General features: G+C 51.5%; 1 protein-coding gene and 1 long non-coding RNA gene across 7 annotated transcripts in view; one reads left to right on the forward strand and one right to left on the reverse strand.

Annotated features, from left to right (window-relative positions):
- Positions 1 to 6677: 6677 nt before the first annotated feature.
- Positions 6678 to 18541, reverse strand: LOC103540905 (uncharacterized). The gene is made up of 3 exons (XR_011528267.1): positions 18330 to 18541; positions 11044 to 11156; positions 6678 to 7157 (listed from the first exon to the last, which is right to left on the reverse strand). It is a non-coding gene; the product is annotated as an uncharacterized lncRNA (long non-coding RNA).
- Positions 17724 to 20300, forward strand: part of ARHGEF7 (Rho guanine nucleotide exchange factor 7) — a 155699-nt gene continuing 153122 nt past the window's right edge. Inside the window, exon 1 of one of the 6 annotated variants that reach the window (XM_070579285.1) lies at positions 17724 to 17834. Coding sequence is in view for 4 of the 6 variants with exons in the window: in XM_070579280.1 (XP_070435381.1) it covers positions 18292 to 18456 (165 nt within the window). In the remaining 2 variants the exon portion in view is untranslated. Of the gene's footprint in view, positions 17835 to 18023; positions 18457 to 20300 lie in introns of those variants that run through there. The other 5 variants (XM_070579288.1, XM_070579280.1, XM_070579277.1 and 2 more) reach the window with 5 other exon arrangements.

Genomic DNA, 20300 nt, shown 5'->3' on the forward strand with positions numbered 1-20300 from the left:
ATCCTCCCACCCCTTGCACCCATCCTTCTACTTTCTGTCTCTATGAATCTGACTACTCCAGGTCCTCATATGAGTGGACTCACAGAGTATTCGCTCTTTTCTGTCTAGCTTATTTCACTGAGAAGAATATCTTCAAGGTTCCATGTGGCAGCACGTGTCGGAATTTCCTTCCTTTTGCAGGCTGCATCATAACCTGCTGTATGAATGCAGCACATTTTGTTCATCCACTCGTCTGCTGAAGGACGCTTGAGCTGTTTCCACCTTTTGGCTATTGTGAATAGTGCTGCTATGCACATGGGCGTGCAAATATCACCCAGTGCCTGCTGTCGGTTCTTTCGGGTATACACCCAGAAGCGGAATTGCTGGATCCCATGCTGCTTCTATGCCATGTCTTTTGAAGCACGCCACGCTGTCTTCCACAGCGGCTGCAGAGTTCACGTTCCCACGTTAAGAATTCTAATTGCGTTGCCAGGGCTTTCTTTTCTTGGTTTGAAGGTTTTTAACTGTAAATTCAATTTATTGAACAGATATAGGGCTATTCCGATGATTTCTTCTTTAATGGGCTTTGTTAGTTTCAGCCTTTCAGGTAAGTTGTCCGTCTAACATAAGTTATTTTTGGCGCATGACTCCTCCATCGCTGTTTCTTTCTGCGGACAAGGTTTCTCAGCACTGATAGCGATAACATTTTACAAGGGATGAACCTGGTGCTTGCAATGCCCACTCAGGTGTCCTCTTGGGCTCAGCTAGACATGCAGACTCATGAAGGCAGCAGGGCCATGCACGGAGGGACGTGGGCAGGACCACATGGTGCCCTGGGCAGGCTCAGGTGCTTCTCTCAGGGGAGGTGTCTGCACAGCGGTCTCGCAGCAGTTTGGGGACAATTTTCCGGCCCCCCAAGGGACAGTTTGAGAATGAGGAAACAAGACTATACAGGTAGGGCTGTGGAGAAGCCTGGCCTGAAAACCCAGGTCCTAAGTAGGCACTGCTGTCTCCTGTAAAACTCTCGGATGGCTTCCAGGGTGTTCTATCACCTCTGGTCACCTCGTTGGTGAGGAGAGGAGCCCCTGCCTGAACACTGGACGCAGCAGCAGCAGCTCATTAGTCACGTGCGCTCACAGCCCAGGGAGGGCAGCACGTGGCACACGGGAACAGAACGAACCAGCCGGGCTGCGGGAGGCAGGCTTTGTAGCGACAAGAGGGTGGGGTGACCACTGGTTCCCACCCGAGGATGTGACTGACTGACTGACTTGTTGAACGATTCCATGGGCTGGCAGGGAGGGGAAGCCCAGTAGGCTCAGGGCCAGGTGGGGCACAGCTGCTCCGGCTGATGGGGGAGCCAGCCAATGGGGAGCACTTCTTGCTGGGTGGGGGGCACATCTGGTGAGGACAGGGGCCTCGTGGTTAGGCCTTTGGGACTTGTGAGGCTCAGAGACGTCAAGGCAGCACACAGAATGGTGGGTCTTAGAATCCACAGGGCAGGGACGTGCCTAGGTAGAAGTGTCACCACACTAGGGCCCCCCACCATTCAAGTTCACCCTGTCTCGATGCAGGACACTGGGCAGCAGCCACGTTCATCATAAGTAATGCAATCTGGTGACACAGGGTGACAGCTTTACAAAGCTTTCTGGGGAGCAGAGCTGGGATATGAACCCAAGGTTGAATTTCCATATCAAAGGAGAAAACTTTAACACAAATGCTGAACTTTGTCTCAGGCTAGTAACAGGAAATATTAATCCACAGACACGTGAACTAATTGAAAAAGTATAATAGCCCCTTCCATCACATTAAAACAATCATTTCCAGAATTATTTTTTATATTTAATACTCAGTTATAAATATTAGTGTGCTTCATTGTTTTTACCAATTGTGGACTGATAAAAATTATAGGGATCATACAATCTAGAATGTTTTTGACACCTAGAGCTTTATGATCACATTTTAAAAATATATATTTCTATTTACATATGTACTTTGTCTGCAGAGAAGTTAGAATGATTAATAAAAGTCCTAATATAAAAGTATATTACGTTAAGATAAATTCTGTGGAGAAACTACATTAGAAATACAATTTTAAGGAAAAAAACAAGATGTAAAATTACAGACTTTTAAGGAAGAACTTGTGATGGATAATGGTGGGTGTGAAATTTGCGTGGTCTGTAGATTCCACTGGACACCAGCAAAGGGTGACATGAGCTTGCTGTTAAGTCAGTGTTTACGATACACTGAAAATTACGTCCTTTGCAACTATTTTAACTTATAATGAAAACCTTTAGATGTCAGATTAAAAATATACCAGGCTATCACCGTTTTTCATGAGTAAAAATATACGACAACCACTACTCTAAACTCCAGCTTATAACGGGATGGCGGTTGTATTTGGGGGCGTAACAGGGCAGGTATCAAATACCTTTGTCACCTGGCCCGTTGCCTGGGAGATGAGGGTCCCATTGTATTCTGGAGTAGCTGACCCAGGATGGCTGTAACTGCATCTGTGCTGAATGCTTCCATTGTTTTGTAATAGAAAATATTAGCTTGAAGGCAGAATATTAAAAATTATTAAGATGTAAGACATACAGGCACCTGGAGAAAAATTTTAATGTGCCAGTGAGAATGAACTTAAAATTACTCTGTGAGTCTGGGTTTTGGAGGCTGGGTTATGAATCAATTCTTTACATAGCAATGGGTGTACACATCTTAACTTTGGCATATCCTTGCTGTACAAATTGTCCATGTAGCTTGAGTTCTTTCTAGGCAACAGACAAACCACTCAGCTGACCAGTAGGTCAACCCGGTACTTTCATCCAGCCCATCAGCTCATTCAGAAGCTGCGATAACTGCGACATACTGAATAAAATGAGATGCCGACGTGACTGAAGACAGGCTCTGTGGTGCCTGGGTCTATGCTGGAACGTGCGTCCCGCCCTTCCCCTGAGACCTGCACCCCCTCTGGCGCCCCCGCCCTCCAGAATCGCCAGCCTAGAGGCGGAGAGTGTAGAGAGGTTGCTCTTCAGAGTCCACGGCGACAGATTCTGTGGTGCCCCGGGATGGGGCGGCAGTCCCTGGTTAACTGGCAAGAGGGACGGGCACAGACAGAGGAAAGGGCTGTGCCTTCCTTGCCACTATTCCAGCCACGAGCACACGGTTGAACTTGTAGTCGACCCACAAAACCCATATCAATGTTGAACCGTTTGGAGGAAAAACGAGAGGAGGTGGGACATTTTCAGACCTAAGTGGGGCAGAGCGGTCTCGCCAGAGGTGGTAATTCATCTGTAGAAACATTGTTTGGAGCCTGGACCCAAACTTTGCAGGACTGAAACTAGAACCCGGCTGTGTGTAGGAATGGGTGGGTTCAAATGAGCCAAACCTGCAATAGGTGTAGACTCAGAATGCCAGCTTACCACCAAGTTAGAAGAAGACAATGGTCGTGGGGACTAGCCGTCCGAGTCTTCTTGCCAGAACACGTGTCCGCCCTCGGGAGGTCTTGAGGGGAGCCCAGAGAGCGGTGCCTCAGCACAGCCGGTGGGAAACCTCCCGCCAGCCAGCTCTGACAGTCTGGCGCCCGTCGCTGTCCCACGGGCTGCCACGAAGGCTGAGGTCTGTGGCCCGGCCACGCCCTCCCCTCCAGTCCTGGGGCTTCTCGCTCCTGACCCCACGTTCTAGCTTCACGCTGACTTCCCCATGTTGTCAGAATGTTCTTTTTCACACAAAAGCCTCTCCAGTTTACTGATCAGCTGGCCTCGGGGGGAAGAACACAGAAAGTGCCTTTCTCCTTCTCCCCACAGCCCTTCAAGCAGCTCTGTCCACTCGTTCCTTGGGGCATCCGGAAACGCACCGCAGGAAATCGAGGGCAGAAGCTGGAGCTTTGCTGGTTGTTGTCAGGTGCTAACAAAAAATCACATTTTTTTGGTATAAAAAAATCCCAGCCCATTCTAACAGTAAGCCTTCCATTTCTCATTCAGTTTTAAATGTCTCTCTACCCCAGCCCAGCCCCAACGTTGACCCGGGACTCGGCGTGGGGGAGGCGTGGGGGTGTGTCCTTCTCTCTCATTGCCTCCTGGACTTGTCCCCCCTCCTGTCACGGTGCTCCCCCGGCTCCTCTTCCTGACGAGAGGAAGGGAGAGGTGAGGCAGGGGAAGTTCCCACCTGTGGGTAGAACTGGTGTCTTCTTCCCGTGTGGGTCCTTCCAGAAGCCCTCGGGGACCTCCACCGACAGCTCCCTGGTGTGCATGGTGCCTCCTGCCATCTGCTCCTGAGCATCAGGGGACCCCCAGACCCTTCTTTTGGTGTCACCTCACCTCTCCAGAGGCCCGCTTCAGAGTGACCTTTCAGGAGTACCCAAGTCTGCATTCAGGGTCCTCGTCCAGCCCCAGGGAAACATGACTGCTCCCCGTCCCACCATACTCAGGGCACCAGCTGTCCCCACGGCAGCCACAGCCTGCTCGGGAACTTGCCGCTGCACCCCACCAATCCAGGGAGTGGGTCCCCCTAGCTGTCCTCTCTTACTTGGGTGAAACACACGCCTCCTCTCTCTGGCGGGAGGAGCAAGATGCTCAGGACCTTCCAAATGAGGCTCCCTCTCTCTCCTGCCCCCCACCTCATTCTCAGCCTTCTCTCATTTAGCCTGGAGATGGTGATGAGGGGGCGCTGGCAGAACCCTTGCTTCCTGGTGCCCCCATCACCTTATTTTAGAACATGGGGTCCCTAGGCATTTCTCTTTATCAATACCACTGCCCTTTTGTTTCTTCCTTTAGCTCAGTGGCTTTTCTAGTGGGCTGATCATGCCACCCCACATATTCTTGGCTCCTATTTCCCTTGAAATTTTCCTCACTCTTTGCATCTAAGCCATCGCTCGTCTGCCTCGACTGGCTGTTCCACTCTTCAGATTCCTGTGTCAGCGAGCGTCCCACCAGGAGGACAGAAGCCACGCTGGTCCGTTGAACACACGGAATTTAGTCTAGGGAGCTGTTGTTGAATTGGACATATTGGAGGACCCCTGAGGTTGCATGGGTGCTGAAGTTGCATGGGGTGCTGAGGGTGCACGGGGAGATCCTGAGAAGGCAGCTGCCCGCCAGAGCTGGAGGAGCACCGGGGAGGGTGGGCTGTCAGCACTGGAGGCTGAGGACCTGCCTGGCAGAATGGGGCCTCCTCCCGAGTTCCAGCCCTTCTCTGTGCGGCCCACCTCTGGGAGACTCACCGGGGCCAACTGGGTGAGGGAGAACTGAGATTCGCAGGGTCCCAGTCCCAGCACGACAGAGCAGGTGCAGAAAGGTGGGTGGTCGCCGTAAAGGGAGGGTCCCTTCTCAGGGAACTGTGCGATTCAGCTCTGTACTCGCCTGTTCTGGAGCGTCTCCATCACTCTGTGGGAGATGCCTGTGCCGTCTCCCACCTTGGGAATGATTAAGGTGGCACCTGCCCAGAGCTACGTCTGACGCACTCCTCACCATCCTCAGCACCCAGGCACCGGCCCGTCTGCCCTTCTGCTGGTGTTCAGTGATGTCCTTGTATAAATGATTCTGGCTTTGTTCTATACACAGTATTTCACTCTCTTCACATTTACCATCTCATTGACCTAACCATGATCCGTAAAGTTACTACTCTAACTTACCAAGCTCTTTCCCAGGAACATGAACGTTTTCTAGTTTCTCACGTGGATAGATAATACTGCTGTGAAAACACGTACGTCTGTTATTTTTCTTCATTTGACGTGTTTCCTTATCCTCACACTTTACTGTGTCATCTTTGCCTTCCACTGAGAATGTCTGGCCTCCCACACCCACTCTGTAGTAGAACCACCTCTGCCCAGCCTGGCCTCTCTCTTTCCGTCCTCTTTCTTTTCTTTTCTTTTTCTTTTTTGGTGAGGACGACTGGCCCTGAGCTAACATCTGTGTCACTCTTCCTCTATTTTGTATGTGGGACGCCACCACAGCATGGCTTGATGAGCAGTGAGTAGCTCTGTGCCCAGGATCTGAACCTGCAAACCCCGGGCCGCTGAAACAGAGTGCAGACCGAACCACTACACCACCAGGCCGACCGCCATCCTCTTTCTTAATCCTTCTGATCAACCACTTTCCTATCAGGCTTATTCTTCCAGCTGTATTTTCTCATCCCTTCTTTGGACCCACATTTCACTTTGTCACCTTCCTCCCTGCTCCCTTCCTTCGAGCTAAGGGAGCCACCTCCATCAGAAATTGTTCTGTGGGAGGCAGGCTTTTCCACCGCAGGCTAATGTGCTCAGTGTCTGGGCAGAATCTTAATGAAATGGAGTACTTGGACAAGCACGCAGGTGCTGTTCCTTAAGGGACCTCTCTATTCTCAATAACTTGTGGCTTCTAAAAACTAGGTTCCAATTAATCAAACGCATAATTCATTAGATGTACTTTTTTCCTGGAATAAGTTGAAAGAACAGAAAATGGAGGCAATTAAAAATGTTTGGAGTCATTGTTGGCTCCATCCATTCGGATTCCATTTATAAAGCGAAATATTTTCACGGAAGATGATTTTGCTGCCCCGATATAAAAGAGGGCAACTAATCATGTCACCAAATATTTATTCGTTGGCATCTATGTCTGTTCTTCTTCAAAAAGCACTTCTGCAATAGAAACTTTTAAAGTTTTGCATGAAATATAGGTAAAAAAAATCAATGGGTATTTTTAAAGAAAAATCAAAGCACCACCCACTTTCCAGGCCAATGTTTATTTCAGGCTTTACAACCCATCAGCAGCGTCCTTATCTGTCTCCGTTATTTCATACAAAATCCAGGCAGGTGCTCACCTGCGTCCCTGAGGCAAATTCATGTCAGGAGAACAGAGGTTTGTGCACATCTGGTTTTCTAACAGGCCTTGCCTAACACGGCATCCCTAGGATTTACACAAACAAATGTCACTGGAGCAGTTTGATCTTCAAATGCCTGTGGCTTTTTTTTACAGGTAGGTGTCCTTGGCCCTAGGACGTGGCTTCTGTTCACAGTGCTCTCGGCCAGCACGGTCTTCATCTGAGCCCCAAGGACTCGCTCCAGGGAATCCAAGAGCCCTGGGGAATTCTCTGCCTCCCAGGAGAGTTCTCTTGGCTTCCATCAGATTCTTAGAGGGCTTCCTAACTTCAAGGCTGTTAAGAACCATGGGCAGCAGCGTGTCTCAGAAGCTCCTACCTGTGCTCTTCTGGAAACAAGGAGTGAGAGTGAGAAGGCTTCCCGATCAGCCCAGGGAAGTTCTGCTGCCAGCCGGTCAGTCACAACCGGGCTCCATATGCAGTGGCCTTGCTCCTCGTTTTGGGCTCGCTTCCACAGACCGGTGACGGGTTTGACCCAGCGCGGGAGTGACGGGGAGGAGGAATCAGAGAGGGAAGGTGCTTGCAGGACAGCGACTTGAAGACAAGGGCGTTTTGTGGAGGGATTTTTAAAGACTGGGATGGAATGAGGTGGGGGTGAGGGGCTGGGGGCTGGGAGAGCCAGGGAATTTGTCACCAAGGAGGAAAGGGATTAGTGGAGAGGAGAGGGGAGACAGAAAACCGACAGGAAGTCAGCAGAAAACCGTCCCAGGGACCGGGCAAGAGCTCTGGTGCCACGAACAGACTGACCAGGTTTGAATCAGGCCCAGCACGCATGTTCTGGAAAGAAGGCAAAGGGGAGTTGGAGGGGAGGGTTTGAAGATGGCAGAAATGACAAGAGCGGCTGTGAGGTCAGAGAGGAGCTGCCCGTGCCTGAGATCCCTTGGGTCTCCTGTCATCTCTCTATTTGGGCCATAAATTAACGGGATGATCATTTTAACCATCATAAATCCCCTGGATTGTGAAGCGGAGTATTTTTCACTTCCTTTCCTAAAAGATAAAAACACACTCATGGAGTTTTCAGTGCAACACAAAAATGACTTCCTGCAGCTAAAAGAAAAACTTAATTGCTGAGCTAGTCGAAATGACCGGACTAGGATATAAGATACCTCAAGGCACAGGGTGAAAATATCAAGATAGTAATCATGAGGGGAAAAAGAAGCAACACTGAAAATACGTAAAGGAGAATTAACGGGAAAATAATAGAAGTTCCAGGATGTACAAAAATGAAGAGATGCAGGAGAGGGTGTTAGATAGAAGTAATTGAAGAAACAAGGGAGTCAGGAGTGTGAAAAAGCTTGTCAAGTTCCAGGCAAGAATGGTGAATACATGTGTGTGCACACACACATGCACACATGCACGCATATGCATACACACATGTGCACATGTACACACATCCTGATCATAGCCTGATGAAAGTGCTAATCTCTAACATTGGAGAAAATCCTACAAGTTTCTTTCTTTTTTTTAGAAAAGATTAGGCCTGAGCTAACATCTGTTGCCAATATTTTTTTTCTCTTCTTCTCCCCAGAGCCCCCCAGTACGTAGTTGTACATTCTACTTATGGGTCCTTCTGGTCGTGCTATGTGGGACGCCGCCTCAGCACGGCCTGATGAGTGGTGCTAGGTCTGCGCCCAGGATCTGAACCGGGGAACCCTGGGCCACCGAAGCGGAGCACGAGAACTTAACCACTTGGCCACGGGCGGCCCCAATCCTCCAAGTTTCTAGACGGAAAGAACAAGTTACCTGCAAAGCATGAAGGACCAGACCAGCAGAGGACTCTGCCTGTGACAGTGGAAGCCATGAGGCGAGGGAAGAGCACCCCGCTGCTGCTGAGGAAAGGGCACGCGGCCCAGCCATCCTCTGCTCAGCCCAGACACCATTCCTGGTCGGGGTGGTAAAAGCATCCTCCCAAACGTGGATGAAATGAAATAGTTTATCACCGATGCACCCGTCAGAGGTGAACGTCTGAGACCCGGCACCAACAGCACACAAACCTGAGGATGCAGGAAGGGCTGGAGAAGAAGAGACGGCGGGGAGCAGTGATACGTAGACACACACACACAAACACACACAGCCATGTGTGTGAAACGTAAGTGCTAAATAAAGACTCCTGGAAAAGAGGGTTTGCTCTACAAATGAAATCCTAACAATAGTTTAAAATTTAAATAACTGATTGCAAAATATAGGAGTTTGGGGTCAAGAAAGGGGAGACGGCAAAGTCCTCCAGTGATCTGCCTGGAGGGATGGAGTTGAGGGCTGATGGGGGCAGGGAGAGGCCACAGCACCCTAGGAGTCTCATCTCATTGGGGCGGGTGGCACGCAGGAGGAAAAGAGAGCACATTGGTGGGGAAATAGTGTCTTATGGCATCACACTTTTCTTCTTCTTCTTCTTCTTTTTTTTGGTGAGGAAGACTGGCCCTGAGCTAACACCTGTTACCAGTCTTTCTCTTTTTACTTGAGGAAGATTGCTACTGAGCTAACATCTGTGCCAATCTTCCTCAGCTTTATGTGGGATGCACCACAGCATGGCTTGATGAACAGTGTGTAGGTCTGCACTTGGGATCCGAACTGGCAAACCCAGGCTACTGAAGCAGAGTGCGCAAACTTAACCACTATGCCACTGGGCCGGCCCTGGCATTGCACCTTTAAAAGTAGAAATATGGTCTCACTATAAGCCAAGAAAGGAAAGATAACCATTTATTGACTGGAAAATTACATGAAACTTTTCAATTTAAAAAAAGGACAAAAAATAGAATAAAGAGCAATTTGAATAAACCTTTGCCTTTTTTCAAAATAAAGCAATTTGAAAAACACAGAAAAGGAAAATAGAAAACAATGGTGTAAAATAAATCACAAATTACTTAAAGTAAACGGAACAAAATGAAGGGTCTCGGTCATCACACTAAATATGAAGGGACTTATTTTCCTATAAAAAATACCAGGCACTGTGAAAGAGGCATAAAAAATAAACTGCAGTTGATGTTCTTTACATGATCTAACCTAAAAGCAGCAATGAAGAAGGGCTGGAACTGAAGATACGGGCAAAGAGTTATGAGGGAAATACAAGTCAAAAGAAAAAAGAAATGGAAAAATATGATTTTTCCATTCAGACAAGCTGAAATTCAGGATGAAGGAAATAATCAGGAGAAAGTTGAACACTATGAATTGATTTAAAGCACAATTTGTGAAAAAGATAAAAGTTTTCAGTTAACCTGTGCATTGAACATCAGATATAAACTTTTTAAATGATTCGAAATTTAGGGAAAACTGGATTTTAACACGTATGTCTTTGAGAACTGGATGCATCTAACAGACAGAAAAGGGGCGGACAAGGTTCAGAAGGTCGGCGGGGCAGGTGCGACTGCACAGGGCCAGCACCGGGGACCTCCGTGCTGGCGACAGGGCCGTTCTGTAGCTGGATGGTGGCGGTGATGACGCGGTCAGCACAGCGATGGAAGTGACAGAAACATGCACAGAAAGTACGTGTATCAACTGGTGACATCCAAGTAACGTCTGCAGTCTAGCACCAATAGTGTGCCTGTGTCGGCGTACTCGCTGTGGTCACGTGACATCACCCGTGAAGGAAGCCAGGGGAACTCTACCTGGGAGCTCTCTGTACTATTTTTGCAACCTATTGTGGGTCTAAAATTATTTTGGAGTAAAAAGTTCTTTTTAAAAAAGGTACAAAACCCTTACATTATAAATATAAATACACAATCTCTTGAACAGAGTGTGTGCACCCTTCCATGTGTTCATGGAGCATTTCAAATGCTAGGAATTTTGTGTGTGTGTGAGGAAGATTGTCACGGAGCTAATATTTGCACCAATCTTCCTTTATTTTGCGTAGGATGCTGCCACAGCCTGGCTTGATGAGCAGTGCTTAGGTCTGCGTCCAGGATCTGAACCTGCACCGGGATCTGAACCTGTGAAACCCGGGCCACCGAAGCAGAGTGTGCAAACCCAACCACTACGCCACTGGGCCGGCCCCTAAAATGCTAGGAAATTTTGAAAAGCAGAGATTTATAGGCTCAATCGCCTACTCACAATCAATGGGCCAAAACCTCTCAATTTCTTGGTAATTAAGAACATATCCCTAGATGAAGATTTGATCAAAGAGGAAATCAAAACGGAAAAGACAAATCCTTTTGGAAGCAAATGAAAAAGAAAATACTCCTAATAAAATGCCAATAGAGAAAAACATCGCCGATTACTCACCTTGGGAAATGGGTAAGGGCACCAGGAAGGCCCATGAGGCATCTGTGGCGTCAGCCTCTCGAAAGCTAACAGAGCTGGCCAAGGTTTCCTGCACTTTGACAGCAGACAGCCTGCTGGGGGAGACATCAAGAATGATTTTCAAAACCCATAAATTCATAATGATACTTAAAAGAAATTATTGGTCTGCTTTAAAGGATGCTAGAACACCAACTCATGATGTTGAAAACTGGCAAACACAGAAAATAAGAGAGCATTTGTCTTGCCTGTGCTGTGGGAGCCAGATCTCAGGGTGCCCGTAGAGTTGAGGAGAACACTGCCTCTTTACGGAAGTTCAGCTGATAAGAAACTGGGGGACTGTCTATTAGGCCACGGCAATTCCAAGTGAAACGTCAAATCTGCCGGGGACTTACTGTCAGCTGCTGAAACACATGGCTGATGACGGGCAGACTCATCATGGAAGGATCAGGACGACAGCGCAGAACCACTGGTGGATCTGAGCGTCCCGTGAAGAGAGACCTGAGAGTTGGCCTTCGCTCTGACGGGGCGTGGTAGGCGGCTGCCTCCCCTCCTCGGGGGGGATTTCTGAGGCAGGGCCCCCATGGTTTCTCAGAGGGCCCTATCATGGGCTGAAGTGTGTCCTTCAAAAAGGTATGTTTCAGTCCTAACTCCCAGGACCTGGGGATGTGCCCTCATTTGGAAATAGTGTCTTAGCAGATGTAATTAAGTTAAGATGAGAGTATTCTGGGTTAGGATGGGCCCTTATCCAGGGACCGGTGTCCTTATAAAAAGACGGAAACTTGGACACTGGAAGGGAGCGAACGCCTTGTGAAGACAGAGGCAGAGACCGGAGTGATGCATCTCCGAGGAACACCAAGGACGGCCAGCCACATCAGAAGGCCTGGACCGGACCCCTCAGAGCCTGCGGAAAGGACCAGCCCGCCGACGCCTCCATCTCGGGCTTCCGCCTCCTGAGTGTGGAGACATTTCTGCTGTTTTTAAGTTCCCCAGCGGGTGGTGCCAAGTTGTGGTCACCACAGGAAGCTAATGCAGGGCCCCAGAGGGACGGAAACCCCGGTTCTGACAGTGGCCCACCCGTTCACACAGCTGTAATTTCAGCCTTTCTCCCCGCCCCTCCTTCTTCCTCTGGGCATCTTGTGTTCCCCTCCCAAACACACCACCTGCCCCCAAGCCCTGAGGCAGGGTCTGCCTTCCAGGGAGCCCAAACCAAGGCAGTAGGTATCAGAAGAGACCTTGGGAGCAGACACACAGGAGGGGAATCTAGACTCACATCTCTCACTAGCCGGACTGCCCGGCCACAGGATGATCATCAGTCAGCGTTCTCCAGAGAAATGGAATCAATAGGATATGTATAGAGATTTATTATAAGGGATTGGTTCACATGATTCTGGAGTCTGGTAAGTCCAACCTGCAGGGTGAAGACCCAGGGGAGCCCATGTTCCATTTCAAAGGCATCTTCCAGATAATTCTCCCTTACTTGGGGGAGGGTTGGTATTTTTGTTTTCTTCAGGCCTTCAACTGATTGGGTGAGGCCCACCCACATCGAGCAAGGCAATCTCTTTTACTCAGTCTACTGACTCAAATGTTAATCTCACCCAAAAATACTCTCATAGACACACCCAAAATAATATTGGCCAAATATCTGGGCACCCTATGGCCCACTCAAGTCGACACATAAAATTAACCATCATAGATGCTATTGCTGGTCTATATGAAGAGGTAAGAACCCCCTTCTGCACCTCACAATGACTACAGCTCTCACCCGCACCGAACGGAATGCAGACCAGGTGTGAGGGAAGCACTGGCTTGTGAGGTGACTCTAACATCTGGGGGATATGCGGGTAAGGGCAATTACCAGGGCTGGGGAACCGGCTGACTTGTTAACTGCCCTAGAAGCCTTGAAGAAAGAGAACCAGAGGTTCAGGGGCTAAGAGGTGAAGGCCCTGCAAAGGGCAGAGGCCTCTGTGGCGGCACGTGACAAACATCCATCCCCTGCAGCGAGAGGGCCCGGAGTCTGTCGTCAACGTGGCTGGCCTGCAAAGCAGCTGAGCTGGGCGCGCAGGCAGGCCTCCTCGGCAGAGTCCACGGCCAGGCTGGGGAGAGTCCCTGAGACCAAGAAGGGGCAAGGGGGGAGGATCTCTGATTCCCTGATCCCTCCAAGCCAGTGGTCCCTCCGCTTAGCTGGAGACGCACAGCTTCCCACCGCCTGGGGACCACGAAAGGCTCTGCTGGGGTTAGAGAACACGGCGACCACGGGCTCCTCCGGCCTCTAGAGCAGCCACCAGTCAAGTGCAGCAGCCCCGGCTGGGGAGGAAGAGGAGCAGCCCCAGGAGGAAGGATTCTTCTCCAGAATCCCGCACTCTGTTCAAGAGCAGCTTTGCTGGGCGAGCGTGGAACGGGCGAACGTGAGGCTGGACGGGAGGGTCCAGGATACCATGGTGCTTCCACCTTGGGAGTAACATCTTGGTGCTCAGAGCCGACCCTTAGTCCATGCAGGGGTGGCTCCTTAGGCTGGGCAGCCCGGCAGAGTGGAAGAAGGGAGGGGGAGGGTCGGCATAGATGCCGCCTGGAGACCCGGAGACTCCTTTCTCTCCTAGAGTTAGAGCAGCTAGAACGCCCCGGCGGGGGCACCGACGTCACTAAGAAGACGTTCTGAGAGGCAGCGGCCAGGGAGGGCGCCAAGTGACGAGGTGGAGCTGGCACAGTAGCTACCCAGCCCAGGGGGACCGGCTGCATTTGGGACTGGGCATGAGCAGGTCCCAAGGGCACGGTGAGCTATTGACACAAATGACCCAGTCCTCTAAGTCTCCTGCCCCCGTTGGCTGGACTCCCAACACTCCTCAGCTCACACCTGCGACATCGTGGACGTTTACTACGACCAGCTGGGAGAGAGAGACCTGGCCTGGGTCTGGTTGATAATTTAGTGTGAACTGAAAATGGACTGCTGCCACGCCACAGCCCGGCTGCAAGGCAGGCGAGGAGAAGCTCCATGGCAAAGCTTTGAGCTGTTCGCTGGTCACCTCCTCCGTGCACTGACGCCTGGACAGTGGGGGGTGGCTGGCTCCTCGTCTGGGTGCCTGGAAGGGGCAAGATGGGATGAGTGGTTGCAAGACGGTGGGGAGGGGCCCGTGGAGGGACCTGTGGGTGCAGACACAAGGCCTGTGGCTCTTGAGTCCCATGTCCCAGAGAGCATCACTGAGGGAAGGGGCACTTAGCAGCCAGGCACAGAGATGGTGTTTGTAGCTGAGGCCAGCCAGCCTGGGCTTTGCCTGCCACCCCAGTGCCCTGCACAACCAGCCATGGACAGCGCAGTCACAGTGGCAGGGATGGAGGCGTGCAAGAGCTACAGCGTGGGCTCCCTCTCACCGAGACCGACCTAGTGACCCACAGCAGAGGCTGAGTCTAACCCGCTGATATGGCCACACCAACCACTTGTGGCAAGTTGGTCACATCCAAGGCCTGTGGTCCTGGAGGGGGAAGCAATGTATCTCACTGGATGGATACTTGCAGAAGCCAGCTCTGGGTGACTTCCTGCAGGGTTAGGGACCTGTCCTTCAAGACAGCATATACCTTGAACCCAAGGCTGTTATATGGTTATATGTTATATGTTATATGGTTATATGGTGCTGTGCTCCCAGTAGCTACAAAGCAGCATCCAGGCACCAATGGCTAGAAAGAGCATTGGCTCCTCTTGCCATCGCTCCCAGGGGTCCACATGGGGGATCTCCTGCTCACGCAACGTTAGGCTCTGCTGAGTGAGAGGTCTTTGCCCCGGGAGAGATGGCCAACCACAGAGATGGGAGTTGAGGGGTAATGCCCAGCCTGCAGTCCTCCGGTCAAAAGACTGAGACCTGCCCCATTTTGCTTCTCAAGGCCCCCGGGGGAACTGAGCCCCAGGTGTGCACTTACACACCTTTGATTCGCTTTTCTCCCTCCTCCCCGTTCACTTTCTCCCTTGCTTTGTTTATCTTTCCCGGGATCACTTCCCAAATAAACTACTTGCACCCAAGCTTTTGGCTCAGGATCTTCTTCTGGGGGAACCCAAACTCAGATAAGTGTCTTGCTGACATTCTGTTTCATAATATACTATTCAGTAAAGTATCTTCTGATCCTGAGTAATTTTTCAGCCATATGTGTTATTAACTATTTTCTTCCTGCCTTGCATCTTTAATTTTTAGCACTTGACCATACTTGTGCCAAATAAATAGGACACTGTTTGATAAAACGAGTGCCTTCGATAACACACTTACAGTAGATACAATGAGCTTCACAGAACTGCTTCTTACAGCATTTTTCAATCTAGACAATGGTCGAATCAATAAAAGCAATTCTACAGGGAGTGATTGCTACACACTGGTAGGTAAACAGCCATCTGCCTGCCCGGCTTCAGGTTGGGGTAAATTTCAACATTTTTGGAACACCGTCCTCCAAACACCAACGAGCTAACAAATTGAGTTAGCGCAGCCCGGCTGAGCTCTGGGCAGTTACTAGTTTGCAGCTGTTTGTGGGCACACCCCCAGCAACGACCGGGGATGTGGCCCTCAGGCATTAACAGGCTGCTGAGCTGGGCCCGAGGCTGGAATCCTCTGGTGAGAAGTGAGGGCACCGAAGGGCACACGCTCTTCTGAGGTGAGTCAAAGGGCATCCACAGACAGGGCCAAAATCTCCCGTCAACAACAATGTTAACTGGCTCCCACCCAACCCGACAACAAGTTCTCCTCCACAGCACACGTCCTCTGTCACAGGAACTCAGAAAAATGTTAAGCTTAACCAAATGCCTCCCTTGGATACCAAAACAACTCAGTTAAACACCTAAAAACACCTGGCTTTGAACAATGCTACCTTCTAGAATTCCTTCCAGATAAACGTTTCTGAAATCAATGTACATCCAAGGTGAAAGAATGCCACTAGCAGCTCTGAAGCACTCAACATCCCGGGACTTCTGAGACCAGCTCTGGTGGGTGGCCCGTGGGTCTCCCTTCTGCCAATAATCGGCTCCAGGCTCGCTGGTCACTAAGGCCATGCCCTAGAGTGGCCTTTCTGTACCACCCTTTGATTGAGACAAGGTGAACCTCGCCCGTGGTTACCAGCTTCTAAGCACCACAGCTGATGTAACAGAATTTGGAATGGTAGTGATGTCGTCTAAATTATGTCTCCAGTTCAGCAGCACTGAGAGTAAACAGGAATCTCCCGAGACGGGACGACCACTCGGGTCAATCCCTTCCATTGATAGAGTCTTTGGCACAAACTTTATCAAGCTGTTAATTGCTCTGTTTCCTAGAAGTCACGTAGGGAAGTGGTCTAGAAAACGGGTAGGGTGTGTCAGTCCTGGAGTCTCAGATCCCAGGTTTGGGGCCGTCTCCACCACTCGCTGGATGTGTGACCAGTAAAATGCGGACAAGGAGAGAAGCTCCATGAGGCTGTAGTAATGATGGTGTGACACAATGCAGGAACAGAGCCCTGGGCAGAGACGCAGGGAGCACAGGAAGTAGCAGCTGGGACCATCAAGGACGGGGCCCCCATAACCCAGAGTTCATACTGCCCTTTCAGTTACTTTGTGTTTGCATTTGGAAAGAAAATTTAAGGCTGACTCGAAGCTGGAAATAGACGCAACTAATGATTGCAAGAGAAGTACTCCGGAAGAAAGCAGGGCAAGAGCAGAGTAAAGCCTCTGTTTTAAAAAATCTTTATATGGTTTCCAGCCTTTGCCATTAACTGGACTGATGCGTGTCCCGGCACACAGTAGGCTCCCTGTAGGTGACTGCTAATTCGGTTTGCAGCTGCTTGGGCAGTCCCAGCAAGCAAGCAGGGAAAGCTCATGGACTGTGGATGGAGTGAACAACACACGTGTGCATCTTCACACCTGCTTCTTTCAAGAAGAGGCCCTCCTCCTTCGTTAGCATATACTGTGTCAATGTCGCTTGTTGTCTGAAGAAGCATGCTCCTTACGTGACAGCTGGACGTCTGAGTTCCTCAGGGCGGGCCTGCGGGCCTTCACAGCCTGGTCTCCCGTTGAGCGTCTCTCGCCCAAGCGCGATCCGGCCAAGTGGCCTGTTTGGACTGAGCTATTCTCAGTCCTTGTTTCCGATCATCTGCATAGACCCAGTTCAGGCTCTGCTCTTTTCTTGACCTTCCTCCCACAGTGTTGGAAACGTCACTAGCGATTTAAAGCAGAGTCGCTCCAAGGTTTCTGGTCCTGGAGAGGGGCCAGCCGAGTCCCTGCCGGGAAGGTCACAGGCTTCCCAGCAGGGGGCACGAGTGACACCGGCCGCGCCGCGCTCCGGGGCGTCCACGTCCCCCTCCCCAAGGATCGCAGCAGCGCCCGGAAAATCAATTCCTCCCCGAATTAGACCCATCTGGTCACAGATTTAATTATCATTTGTGTCCTGTAATTATTGGCTTGCAATAGCGGAGAGAAGCAAACGTCTCGTTTTCAGCATGCCCCCCCACCCCCAACCTCTTGAAATGAAACTGGCAAAAATAAAAAAGAGCATTCTGGGAAGCATTTAATAATTTAAACATTCACAGATTGAGGCTATAAATTAACGGTTCCGAGTCCTCCGAGAGGGGAGAGGGCAGCGGAACGGAGAGGACAGCGAGGCCGGGCTCTCGCGTCCGGAGGGGGCTGCGCGTGGGCCCCGCGGGGCGCGAACGGTTAAGGGCGCGCGCGGCCCGCGGGTTGGGAGGCCCGGCCAGCCCTCCCCGGCGGGCGGGCTGTCGCCTTCTGGAGGTCACCGGGCCCTTGGGGCGGGGGCCCACGGCCGGGCGCGCAGGTGGGGACGCGCGCGCACGGCGGGGCGCACGGCGGCGGGGCCCGGGCGTGGAGGGCGCCCGGCGGGGGCGCCCGGCGGCGGGCCCGGGCGCGGGGGTGCTGTGCGGCCGGGGGGCCCGGCGCGGGGCCGCTCAGCGCGGCGTCTTTTCTTCTCCTGGCAGTGATGTCATCGGCGGCAGCGGCTGGGAGCCGGGAGGCGGCGGCGGGGGCGGCGCCGGGCGGCCGCCGCAGGTTCATGTGCATGTAATGAAAAGGCACTTGACAGTCGGCCAGGACGCACGCGAGGGAGCGCGAGCCGGCCGGACCGCGGCGCCGCCCGAGCCAATCGCCGTCGCCGGCCTCTCCATGGGCGAGCAGGAGGAGGGGGCGGGGGGCGCAGCCGGCCGGGCCGCGGCCGCTCCGAGGTGAACGGCGCCGAGACGGGCTCGCGGCGCGGGGAGGCCGGGCGCGCCGCCGCTATGAATTCCGCCGAGCAGACCGTTACGTGGCTCATTACCTTGGGAGTGCTGGAGTCGCCCAAGAAAACCATCTCGGACCCGGAGGGCTTCCTGCAGGCGTCCCTGAAGGATGGGGTGGTCCTCTGCAGGCTGCTGGAACGCCTGCTGCCCGGGACCATCGAGAAAGTGAGTGCCCCCCGGCCCGCGCCCCCGCGGCGGACGGACAGGCCCCGGGCGGTGGGTGTCCCCGGGCAGTGGGAGCCCCGGCGCGGGGAGGCCCGGGATGCGCGGAGACGCGCGGGCGCGGGGTCGCTGGCTCCAGCACCTGGTGGCCGCGCGGGCCGGGCGAGCGCGGGGCGCGGAGGAGCCCACGCGCCTCCTTTGTGCGCGGACCCGGGAACGCGGGCCGCGCGGGGGGCGCGCTGGCGGCGCGAGAACCCGGTGGCGGGAGCTCGGGGCGCCATTGTGTGCGGTGCCGGCTGGGGAGAGGGCCGGGGCCGCGGTCCAGGGGAGCGCCCCCCGGGAGGCTCGGAGGAACGGGGAGCGCTCCGCTCTGCCCCGCCCGAAGGTGGAGTCGCCCCTCTCCGTGACCCCAGCCGAAAGCCGTGCTCCAGCCCTGCGCGCAGCTGCCTCCGAGGGCTTTGTTTGAACGGCTTTTGTTGCTGGTGTTGGATGAGAGTTTGACCCTCTGTTTAACTGACCAATTGCTATGCATTTTTGGAAGCTGCGTTCATCGATAGCTGAAGGCTGGGTGGTGAGGCGATTTAGTGCCCTCCCCACGAAGGAATCCCTTCTGTCTCCAAGCCCAGAGGATGGCAGACACGGGGTTGGGAAGCCCTGGCATTCTTCATGGCTGGCTTAAAATCCTAGATTTCATTTTCAGGTTCCTACCTGAATTTGAACAGGGTTCCTAGTCCTACAGACTCTGCTCCTGTTCTGCGTGACTGGTGGTTTCCGGGGCGGCGGTGTGAACCTTGACCCGCATCTCTGTGAGTGACTGAAGTTTGCGCTCTTCTCCACAGCTGACAAAGCGGGGGCAGGGGCCGGAGCGCTTTTAAGGACAATGCACCCCTGCGCTTGAAAACCACTCCAATCTTATCCCAGTTTTTCTCGCCAATACACAATCTTAAGATCAACAATTACTTACAAGGTGTTGAGTGTAGAAATTGAAGTGCACTGTAATTAGGAAAAACTATTTCATTTTTTAAATGGGATTGTATTGACCTCTATGGACAATAACAATTTGCTCGTAATGTTAATTAGGTGACTTGAAAAAGTAAAATGTTTGATCTTATTCCTAAGTTTGTGCATGCTCTGGAGCTACATTATAAAGGTCAGAAAAGATTCTATTTAATATGAATTTTACATGCATACTAGTTTTAAGTGTTTTTCTGACTCGGAACGTATTTATGAAAGTAGAATGTGCATTTTAGAGTGGATAGCTGCCTGTCTGTCCAGGAAATAAAAATGGTGCTTGTAAATGAACCTGAGGTCACAATAAAATTATGATTTAGGACAGGAATAAGAAGCAGGATCCGATTTTCAAGGCACTCAAAATGCTTTGTTGTCAACTGGGTATCAGGACCCCTGGTAATAAGAGACAGATGTTAGAAAGCATTGAAAATGCATGCTAAGTTTACCAAAATAGGCTTCTGTGAAGGACTATTCCATTTCCAGGGGTGAAGCTTTAAGAAACTTCGTATGCTGTCTGGGTAAAAGCATGTGGCTCTCAATGCATCTGTTACTGGCCATATTAACTGCATTAATATTGATGGGCAGACTTCAATAATCCTTTTCTTTGACATTCTAGAAAGGTTTTCTTGGAAAACTGTAGCATTCCTTTCATCTCTAAAACAACATAGAGAGGAATGAATAAAATGTTTAGCTTGTAGGAGCCAAATTGAAACAGCCCAGCGTATGCTGAAACTGTGGTCATCTGGGGATTTCTTACCCTGCAGCTGTCCTGCTAGCCCCCAGGCCCCACTGGTTTGTTTCAGATGGACACGATCACTGTGAAAGCTTAACATCAG

The sequence above is a fragment of the Equus przewalskii genome, chromosome 16, assembly GCF_037783145.1.
Source record: "Equus przewalskii isolate Varuska chromosome 16, EquPr2, whole genome shotgun sequence".
Taxonomy (NCBI): domain Eukaryota; kingdom Metazoa; phylum Chordata; class Mammalia; order Perissodactyla; family Equidae; genus Equus; species Equus przewalskii.